The sequence below is a fragment of the Salmo salar genome, chromosome ssa14 (genome assembly GCF_905237065.1).
Source record: "Salmo salar chromosome ssa14, Ssal_v3.1, whole genome shotgun sequence".
Taxonomy (NCBI): Eukaryota; Metazoa; Chordata; class Actinopteri; order Salmoniformes; family Salmonidae; genus Salmo; species Salmo salar.
In genome coordinates this window covers 33142733-33153643 of record NC_059455.1, presented here as the reverse complement: position 1 = coordinate 33153643, position 10911 = coordinate 33142733, and the positions used below count along the sequence as shown (strand labels likewise).

The 10911-nt window shown below is 42.6% G+C and overlaps 3 protein-coding genes across 7 annotated transcripts; 2 read left to right on the top strand and 1 right to left on the bottom strand.

The window, feature by feature from the left end:
- The first annotated feature begins 2181 nt into the window (after window positions 1-2181).
- On the top strand, window positions 2182-3369 carry LOC106569310 (guanine nucleotide-binding protein G(I)/G(S)/G(O) subunit gamma-5). Its single transcript, XM_014140529.2, has 3 exons — window positions 2182-2356; window positions 2750-2913; window positions 3088-3369. Exons 1-2 carry the CDS (start codon window positions 2222-2224, stop codon window positions 2873-2875), a joined length of 261 nt encoding a protein of 86 aa, XP_013996004.1. The 5' UTR covers window positions 2182-2221; the 3' UTR covers window positions 2876-2913; window positions 3088-3369.
- On the bottom strand, window positions 3087-6542 carry LOC106569309 (sterile alpha motif domain-containing protein 13-like). 5 transcript variants are annotated; one of them, XM_045694224.1, is made up of 5 exons: window positions 6342-6534; window positions 5250-5846; window positions 4924-4966; window positions 4702-4813; window positions 3087-4609 (listed from the first exon to the last, which is right to left on the bottom strand). In XM_045694224.1, exons 3-5 carry the CDS (start codon window positions 4959-4961, stop codon window positions 4460-4462), a joined length of 300 nt encoding a protein of 99 aa, XP_045550180.1. In that variant the 5' UTR covers window positions 4962-4966; window positions 5250-5846; window positions 6342-6534; the 3' UTR covers window positions 3087-4459. The 5 variants fall into 5 exon arrangements, with proteins under 5 accessions (XP_045550180.1, XP_013996002.1, XP_013996001.1 ...); XM_014140527.2 differs by having other exon boundaries at window positions 5723-5846; XM_014140526.2 differs by having other exon boundaries at window positions 5727-5846.
- Window positions 6543-6595: 53 nt separating this feature from the next.
- On the top strand, window positions 6596-8906 carry fuz (fuzzy planar cell polarity protein). Its single transcript, XM_014140525.2, has 2 exons — window positions 6596-6831; window positions 7203-8906. Exon 2 carries the CDS (start codon window positions 7309-7311, stop codon window positions 8641-8643), a length of 1335 nt encoding a protein of 444 aa, XP_013996000.1. The 5' UTR covers window positions 6596-6831; window positions 7203-7308; the 3' UTR covers window positions 8644-8906.
- The last annotated feature ends 2005 nt before the right edge of the window (window positions 8907-10911 follow it).

The window sequence follows — 10911 nt, the reverse complement described above, 5'->3', positions numbered from 1 at the left end:
CCTGGTCTAAAGCATCCGCCAACTCCTGGACAGTCTGTGGTACAACGTGGCTTTGGTGGATGGAGCGAGACATGATGTCCCAGATGTGCTCAATTGGATTCAGGTCTGGGGAACGGGCGGGCCAGGCATCAATGCCTTCCTCTTGCAGGAACTGCTGACACACTCCAGCCACATGAGGTCTAGCATTGTCTTGCATTAGGAGGAACCCAGGGCCAACCGCACCAGCATATGGTCTCACAAGGGGTCTGAGGATCTCAACTCGGTACCTAATGGAAGTCAGGCTACCTCTGGCGAGCACATGGAGGGCTGTGCAGCCCCCCAAAGAAATGCCACCCCACACCATGACTGACCCACCGCCAAACCGGTCATGCTGGAGGATGTTGCAGGCAGCAGAACGTTCTCCACGGCGTCTCCAGACTCTGTCACGTCTGTCACGTGCTCAGTGTGAACCTGCTTTCATCTGTGAAGAGCACAGGGTGCCAGTGGCGAATTTGCCAATCTTGGTGTTCTCTGGCAAATTCCAAACGTCCTGCACGGTGTTGGGCTGTAAGCACAACCCCCATCTGTGGACGTCGGGCCCTCATACCACCCTCATGGAGTCTGTTTCTGACCGTTTGAGCAGACACATGCACATTTGTGGCCTGCTGGAGGTCATTTTGCAGGGCTCTGGCAGTACTTCTCCTGCTCCTTCTTGCACAAAGGCGGAGGTAGCGGTCCTGCTGCTGGGTTGTTGCCCTCCTACGGCCTCCTCCACGTCTCCTGATGTACTGGCCTGTCTCCTGGTAGCGCCTCCATGCTCTGGACACTACGCTGACAGACACAGCAAACCTTGCCACAGCTCCCATTGATGTGCCATCCTGGATGAGCTGCACTACCTGAGCCACTTATGTGGGTTGTAGACTCTGTCTCATGCTACCACTAGAGTGAAAGCACCGCCAGCATTCAAAAGTGACCAAAACATCAGCCAGGAAGCATAGGAACTGAGAAGTTGTCTGTGGTCCCCACCTGCAGAACCATTCCTTTATTGGGGGTGTCTTGCTAATTGCCTATAATTTCCACCTGTTGTCTATTCCATTTGCACAACAGCATGTGAAATTTATTGTCAATCAGTGTTGCTTCCTAAGTGGACAGTTTGATTTCACAGAAGTGTGATTGACTTGGAGTTAAACAACACAATGTAAGTGTTCCCTTTATTTTTTTGAGCAGTGTATATTTAAAACCAAATACTTTTACTCAAGTAGAATTTTACTGATTGAATTTCTTTTACTAGAGTCATTTTCTATTAAGGTATCTTTACTTTCACTCAAGTATGACAATGTAGTACTTTTTCCAACTCTGCCAGCACACCTGTTAATTCACAACTTTTTCTCGATTTCGTCCGCACTACTCGCCGCCATTTCCCATTAACTTCTTAACACATTTCTGCAATAGCGAAACAAGATTCAACGAAATCAAACAACTCTCATTTGTAGTCAAACAATCAGTCACATTTTTTAATTAAATTTTTTTATTTCACCTTTATTTAACCAGGTAGGCAAGTTGAGAACAAGTTCTCATTTACAATCGCGACCTGGCCAAGATAAAGCAAAGCAGTTCGACACATACAACAACACAGAGTTACACATGGAGTAAAACAAATATACAGTCAATAATACAGTAGAAAAATAAGTCTATATACAATGTGAGCAAATGAGGTTAGCTTCTAGGCTCCTCCTTACACAGTTTAACCGAGAACGTGTCTCTCTAAATCATGTCCAAACAATTGAATTGGCTGATAGGTGCACTCCAATCAAGTTGTAGTGACATCTCAATGATGCCCAAGGAAATTGGATGCACCTGAGCTCAATTTGGAGTGTCATAGCAAAGGATGTGAATACTTGTAATTTAAATATTTTTATATTTCATTTTCAATATGTTTGCAAACATTTCTAAAATCATGTTTTCACTTTCATTATGGGGTATTGTGTGTGTAGATGGGTGAGAGAAAAACATATATATTTAATGAATTTTGAATGCACAACAAAATGAGTAAGCCAATGGGTGTGACTACTTTCTCGTGTTTATGTGCTACTGTAATTTATAGTATATTTTTACTACTAATATATTAATTACTGCTGGCAAGAAAGGCGTTTCACTACTTCTGCACGTGACAATATTTTGAAAGTTGAGTCGCGGTCGCTTACTGAGCCACACTGCGACTGCGCAGAAGATTCAAAACCGGATGTGTGATCAACTATTCGATTTGTCTCCGCTTCTTTTCTACAAAATAGCAAAGATGTCTGGCTCATCAAATCTCGTTGCGATGAAGAAAGTTGTCCAGCAGCTGCGTTTTGAAGCGAGCATCAACAGAGTGAAGGTAATGTATTTCACACTCAAACATACTTGATAAACCTGCTCAGGGAAACTAGTCAGCTAACATCAGTATCTAGCTAACAGTGGCTAATAGCTAGCTAAGGGCGTGGAATCTAGGCACAGAAATGGTGATCTTGCGAGAACCCAATATTTCGCTTAATCGTCTCTAATGGAATTGGAATTGTCGGTCATTATTGCGTGTGGCCTACTGCCCTAAGATCATTCATAGCCTAGTTTACGGATTTGTGTTCACACCTGATAGCTAATATTGGCAACATCCATTCAAGGGGGATAGTTGTAGGAGTCTTTAAAACTAGCAATGAGTGCAATGTTACCCGTTGCAACAGGTCGTTTTTTTTGTTCACAACTATATTCCTGTATTATGGTTTCTGTTCAGGTGTCCCAGGCAGCAGCAGACCTTCAGCAGTTCTGCATGCAGAATGCCCTCCAGGACCCCCTACTCACTGGGGTCTCCTCCAGCACCAACCCCTTCAGACCACAGAAGGTGTGCTCCTTCTTGTGAGACAGACTCATAGGACAGACAAACCACAGCATTATTTGGTGAGTCTCCCCTCTTGTCAAAACAAAAATGTTCTCTTCTGGTTGTGTATGTAGTCCTTCATTGGCCTGGAATCCAAACGGAATCAGTGTGGATTGCAGACTAGTATTTGGTTGCAATGCAGAGAAATTCAAGATGCATGCATGTGCTTATCTCACTCTGTTCCTGTCTTGCAGGCCTTCGTTTCGATGCTACAGGGAAAAAGTTGACCTCAACACTGCTATTCATTTCTCATGGCATTCCACTGCCACAGAATCTCATGAAGTGTAGAATAGCATTTCAGAAATCATGTAAGGAAGACTTGCCATCTATTTTCAGCAAACCACCTTAAAGGAAATGATTACAGGTTTATTTTTCATGGCACAGGATGGTTTTCAAGTAAATTATTGTGCCTTTTTTTCTATTTTATTCATTGTTGACTTTTTGTATTTAGAAATTAAAACATTCTTCTTTCTCTACATGATTGTTTGCTAATTGTTCTTTGGTCAGACTGAGTGGTATCTCAAATCATTAGATGCAAGTAGTTTATTTCATAACAGAATGCAAACAGAGCACCTTAACAATACAAAAGGGAAAGTACTACTTTTGATAAAAACATCCATATCCAAAACAATAAAAAAAGCCACCCTTTTAAGATGAAAGAATATGGTAAATAAGGAAATCAAAGAACACTTATTAACCTATATTCCCCACCCCCAAGTGCTTAAATATACAGTCTGGGATCTTAAGCACAAATTCTTAACATATCATATGAAATGGGTGACATGGTACACAAACGGGGACCCGTTTTGGCTTGTAAGCACCACTTTAAAAACTACAGGCTGAAATTATAAAGTTCCCAGAGCATCACTTTAAATAGAGAATTGATGTACATGATGCTTAAAGATACTGATTTGATCATCTAATATTCATAGTGGCTCATTAGGGAAAAAATTCAGTGATGGAGAAACAGTAATTCTAAGACTATGGTTCAAACACATTTCCTCCAACTAATTACCATGCAATTTTTTCTGAAATCAAAACCGTGTTCAAAAGTTCGTATATAATGAAAATATCAAGACAAGGTTAAGACATTTATCAGCAGGTCAGACATTTAGTGCACCTTTGCGTCCATCTGAAAAGGACTGTCCCCTAAATTAACCAATTCGGTTGAATCCACTTCAGTAGCATGCTTGATTAGAATATTTTTAAACTAACTCAGAAGGAAAAAAAAACCTGTACAGTGTACTTTAAGACCTGTAAAATAATTTTATTCAAATAAAGGAATCAAGTCCTTACTTTCATAAACGAATATCATCACTCAGTTAACTAAAAACTGTATGATCACTGCCATGTCTTTGTAAATTAATTTCACGGCGTAAACCATTTGGCATCGGTCATCACTTCAAGTAAAAGAACATTGACTTTGCATAAGGATGCAAATAAGTTTTCTAAGCACCAACATCTTCTGCTGTCCATAAACGTCTTCGGCCTGGTCTGTCCGTCCAGCCTCTCAACCCTCCTCCATAGATGACTGTCCTGTTGCACATGGAAGAGCATGGGGTGATGCTATGATGCATTAGCATTACTCTTCAGATGCTGGGTCTGGAGTGGCTTCACATGGTACTCGTAGATCTTCAGTGCTGGCCCCAGTTTGATGGACAGGCCTGTCAGGACATCGTTCCGCGTCATCAGAAGCAGAGACTTTCCATCGATTTCCTACGAAAAGAAGGGATTGGGAAGCTCTGACCCATGAGAGAGAGAAGAATGTGGAACTTGCAAGGTTAGTAAATTATGTTCTGTTCATTTACCTGGTCCTGGAAAGCAGTGGCCTGCTCTTCAAATCCTGCAGCTTTGAAATAGTTAACGACATCAGTAACCGCCCAGTCAGCAGGATCCGGCAGCTGTCCGTTCTCCACCTTACTAGAAAGACAGAACAGAGAGGACAGGATAAATGGATATAGGGACAAGGCAGAAGGCCAATCTTATCCCTCATCTATAGCCTCAGAAGGAAGACCACCCTCTAAACTTACGGCTTGGCTTCCACTGATCCATTGGTTTTGTTCTCCATTCCAGCTAGTAAAATAAAAAATCAAAGTTAGATTTGTAGAAAAGAGAACGCAAGAATCTAATCCAAAACTAGATTAGGTTTACTAAATAAACCCAAGGTCTGTCATGAACTGAATACATTCACTACTTGCATGAAGTTTGTTCAATATAATACGATGTGTTGAGAGGTTATCTGGAAATTGATCAATTGGGTTTCTGAAACCAACTACAGAGCATCTGATGTACTGAGTGTTGAATAGAGAAGCCAGAGTTGATTTGGAACAAAAAAATTCAATGATGCAATACTGACATGCATGAGTACTCAGTTGCTAAGCAACATGGATGTGGAGAACTTGACACTGTTGAAATAGTAGGGTAAAAATGCATAGACCAGAAAGTGCATTTAATGATGCCCAAAAAGCACAGTCTTCATTGGATGATGGATATGGGCCATAAAGGGTATACATAACAAACGTGGAGGATATGATCATCCCATCACAGTAGTGGGCACACTGGAATACAAAGAGAGGTATGTGGGTTCATTAGTTGTGGATTCTGCTCTGATCAAAAGCCAAGGAACTCGTTGTGCTCAGATGAGTCAATTTCAAAGACAGAGGAGCCATTTAAAGTCCCCTTATCTGCATTCTTAGAACTCCCCTATTCAATGAACATCTTCTACATGACCATGTGGTTTTATCATGAGCTGTATAGTCCATAATTTACCCAAAGCCAATCTGTCTGTATTTGTGAAGCATTGCATATAGTTCAGTATTAGCTACCTACCTACCAATCTACCAGATGCTACCTACAGTCTTGGATTTTCAGCAGGTTATCTTTGGATGGCCAATTTCCACCAGAAACTTCACTCTCACAGTTCTAACTTTAGACACTGCATTTCATTCAGGACCTATGCACATCAGTGGAAAGAAAGATCGCGGATCGTGATGATATTGTGGACAATATTACAATGTGTAACATAAATCAGATGCAGCATGAAATATGGAGTAACTCATTACAATCTTGGAATAAGGAAAGCGCAATTCAGGCTACTTTATCTATTACTATAGCTTGATACCTTAAATTATCTTATTGACACCATGAGCATTTCTTACTGACTTTTTAAAAAATGTATTTTTTTTATCTCATCTAACATGTTATACGTTTTGTCAATAAGTATGTCTTGCTAATGCAGTGTTTCCCAAACTCGGTGCACGTTTTGTTTTTTGCCCTAGTACTACACAGCTGATTAAAAATAATCAACTAATCATCTAGCTTTGATTATTTGAATCAACTGTGTAGTGTTAGGTCAAAAAACAAAACCTGCACCCCTTGGGGTCCCGAGGACCGAGTTCGGGAAACGCTGCGCTAACGTGTTCCGCTTCAGTCTATATTTGACACTTACCTTTTTATTGTTTATTAGTTGGCTTCGTTGATAGTTCTTCTGACAGCGTAAATGAATATCCTGTTTATTCACGAATGTATGCCTGGCGCGGCGCAGTTTATTCGATCTATAAACGACCTAAACTCCTCAAACTAATTCAATCATTCTGTTCTAATGTTGAAAGGATCTGTGAATTGTCATGCGCCGCCTAGACAATACGCTCGTGAACAGCCGCAACATTCTCGAACCTGACTGGCCAGTTCACCAGAGGCAAAGGCGGAAATAGGAAGAGGGATTATGCAGCCGTAAACACTGATCTAAAGTCAGTTTATTTTATTTATTCTCCAAGTGGTAAATTAGGATTCTGGTATGATAAACTGATGTAAGATCTGCTTTAGAGACATCATCTGATTGATTGAATGGATCATGTGAGAACGGCCAGGGCCAGTTGCTGTGGAAACGTGAATGGAGTCAACTCGTTTCGTGATGGAAGAAATTCATCAAAGAAAAAGTAAGAGGGGAAAAAAACATTAGATAGTGAGCCATCTATTTGCCGGCAACACGTATTTTGGTAAAATAGCTAGCTACCAAGTTTATTTCGATCATTTTGTCCTGTTTACAGTGAAAAAGTTATCGCTACGTTAGCTAGCTAGCTAGCTAGCTTGCTGTCTAGCGTTAGTTGACTTGAAAACAATGAAAAAGAGAGGTCGTATTTTGCGTGTTTGCTTAGTTATAGTAACTAGCTAAATGCTTAAAAGTTGTCTGCAAATACACATCTGCGACATGTTTGCATGACAAGTGATATCTGCTTGTATGCATTATGTAATCACGATCTATTATATAACTTCTTGTTGCATGCATCTGCTCCTGTTTTCTTGCAAGTGTCCCATAACCATGGACTAGAGCTGAATCTTCGCCATCATTAAACCAGAGGGCCAGTCAGTGGATGGTTCAGGAGGACAGCGCCTAGCCTGACCACCCCAGCCACATGATGCTCCAACAGGCAGGCTCTGTGCAGCTTCTCTGCCTCACTGCCAACAGTGGGGTTCCTCTCTTCACCCGGGGGGCCTCTAAGCAACTCCCCTTCTCAGTCATCGGCTCCCTGAACGGTGTGCACATGTTCGGAGCGGGCCAGGGGGTGGTGCTGGCTGGCTGTGAGACTGATCGCGGAGGCCGGATGGTGTGGAGGGTATTTCAGGACAGCGTGATGCTCATAGCGGTGAGCAGCGGTGGGCAGGCCCAGCAGGAAGGTGGTGGTGCAGGAGAAGAAGACCTCCACCTGCGGCGCCTGCTGGAGAACGTGTGGAACTGCATGGTGCTAGTGCTGGGGCAGGATGAGCTGGCCAGCTTGAGGAACGTGGAGCGGCTGAAGAGGGACCTGCGCTCCTGCTACCGCCTCATCGACCAGCTCCTGGAGGGGGGACAAGGACAGGAGGGAATTATGGGGGACCTGACACATTGCGCGGACTGCCTGCTGCCCCCCAACGCCACCCTGCTTCAGGAGGGCCTAGACGGCTTTACCCAGGCTGCAGATAGCGAGTTTGGCTGCCTGATGGTCCACGGACGGATAGCCACCGCCACGGAAAAATGGTGGCGTCTGGCGCCGCAGGAAGTGGTTCTCCTATCCGTTCTGGCCCGCTCTCTCTCCCTCTCAGGCTCTGCGTCCTGTGACACCCCTGTCTTCCTGCCCCAGGGCAGCCCCACGGTGGCACATCGCCTGCTCCGCTTCCAGCTGCTTCCGGGGGCGGATGTGTGCGTGCTGTGCGGCCCCAGTCCCACCCTGCACAGGTCTGAGAGCGAGCTAGTGGGTTGTTTCTGGTCTCCTCTACTGGAGGCCCTGAGAGGCAGCCTGGCCGTGGGGGAGCGCTGCCTGCCAGGCTCTGTGACCCTCCGCCCTGATGTCCTGGCTCTGCTGCTCATCAACAGAGAGTCCCGTCGCTCTGTCTCCTGTGTGAAAGCCATCATTACTAACCCCAACCATCCTCCCAGTGACCATCCTCTGCCCTCCAAGGCACGCTGCTGGGAGCTGCTCAGGCTCTTCTACACTTTTACCACCACTCGCTACTTTCCTCTGGAGGAGTCCCCGGCCCTGACCCCAGGGGAGAAGGCCCAACGTGGGGACTCCCTCCGGGAGGACTTTGCCCTGGGCTTCTCCCACCAGCCGCTGCAGTGCTACCTGGTGACTGAGGAGTGTAAGTGTTTTGGCCTGCAGACTGCCCAACATCAGCTCTACCTGCTTACCCCTCTCTCAGTGCCTACCTTCGCCCTACGCTCCGTGGCTACACAGACCCTCTCCACCATCACTTTAGCCACAGGATTTTAGGCCAGCTTTTATAATGGACATGGGCACATTGCTGTGAAACCTATGGATAGCGTTACACTGTTCACTATATCTACCACTTTCATCATAGACAACCATTATGGAGCAAGGAATGCTCCTTTTACCTCAATTTGATACTCCAGAATATTCTTGTGTGTGTATGTGTATATATATATATATATATATATATAAATAAATATAATCACACTTGATGGTTTTTGCGACTGCACTTGAAGAAAATTTCAAAGTTCTTAAAATTTTCCGGATTGACAGACCTTCATGTCTTAAAGTAATGATGGACTGTCATTTCTCTTTGCTTATTTGAGCTGTTATTGCCATAATATGGACTTGATCTTTTACCAAATAGGGTTATCTTCTGTATACCACCCCTGTTTAACACTTTTTTTGGTTACTACATGAGTCTGTGTTATGTCATAGTTTTGATGTCTTCACTATTATTCTACAATGTAGAAAATAGTAAAAATAAAGAAAGATCCTTGAATGAGTAGGCGTGTCCAAACTTTTGACTGTGTGTGTGTATATATATATATATATATATAAAATTGTTGCATTTTTATTTATATTCAGTATAAATGCAGAACCCCTGCAGTACCTCCGCGGACCCCTAGCAGGCTGCAAACCTGGTTGAATACCCAGGTTCTAGAAAAAAAAAAAGTGTATTTTTTATATATATATATTAAAGATTTTATGGAGTTACAGTTCATATAAGGAAATCAGTCAATTGAAATAAATAAATTAGGCCATAATCTATGGATTTCACATGACTGGGAATACACATATGCATCTGGTCACAGATACCTACAAAAAAAATGGGCCTCACAATGGGCTTCAGGATCTCACGGCATCTCTGTGCATTCAAATAGCCGTCGATAAAATGCAATTGTGTTCGTTGTCTGTAGCTTATGCCTGCCCATACCATAATCCCACCGCCACCATGGGGCACTGTTCTAAGAAAAAATAAGAGTTAAGAAAATATTTACTAAATCAAAATAAAGTAAAAACAATAACAATAAAATAACGAGGCTATATACATGGGGTACGGCCGGTACCAAGTCAATGTAGGGGGGGGTACAGGTTAATCGAGGTAATATGGGTAAGTAGGGGTAAAGAGTTGCAGCTGCGTCCCTGCCCAGTCATGTGAAATCCATAAATTCGGGCCTAATGAATTTATTGCAATTGACTAATTTCCTTATGTGAACTGTAACTCAGAAAAATCTTTGAAATTGTTGGATGTTGCGTTTTATACTTTTGTTCAGTATATATATATATATATATATATATATATATATATGTAAAAATGAAAAAGTACCCGCGAATAGGATACCAGTGCGGCAAGTACCTCTGCCTGCTGGTAAGCTTTCTTGACTCAGACATACATTTTTGCCAATACATGGCTAATCTTTGTTTAAACAGCTCTTCATAGCGAAAATGTGTTTCAAGTTACCCTTTTAGAGCATTGGGCCAGTAACCGAACGGTCGCTGGTTCGAATACCTGAGCCGAAAAGCTGAAAAAGCTGTCCGTGTGCCCTTGAGCAAGGTACTTAATCCCTAATTTGCTCCAGGGGCTCCGTACTACCATGGCTGACCCTGTAAAACAACACTTCACGTATCTGGTCTATGTGACAATAAAAAATATATTGTTTTATAGGCTATGTTAGTGTTTATAATTCCTCTTCCAATTATGACTTGTGGAGGTCAAAATAATGAAACACTATCTACAAAATCTATTAATTTTTTAAACATTGATTACTTCTTTCCATTAACATATATTTTTTTGCTAGAGTATGATGGGGGTCCCTGGGTCGCCGGTTTGCCTGGGAGGGTGTCCTTGGGAAAGAAAAGGTTGTTTCCTCTCACCGGCTCCTATACTTGACTTACAGAAGTGCTGTTGGAGGACCGACCGAGGGAAAGTGTTCAGCTGACCAAACATACCAGCAATGCGGGTTACGCAGGAAAATGTCCACATAGTTTTGGAGTATAGGTTGTTTATCAACATGTCAAGTGCTTGAAACTTCAGTGCTGTTACTGTGTCTATTTTCTTATGATCATAAATCGTTTTGACATAAACAATGTTTGTTTGAAATATTGTGTTTCAAAAACTCCTGTTTCTATTGAGTTACTGCTGATCGAGATAATTGGTATTTTTCACTGTTTTTATACATCTATGTGGATGAATGTCATCTACTTTTGAGTTGTCTGTTGTGTTATTTCTTTGTGTGCAATAGTGATATATACTTATAACATGGCTAA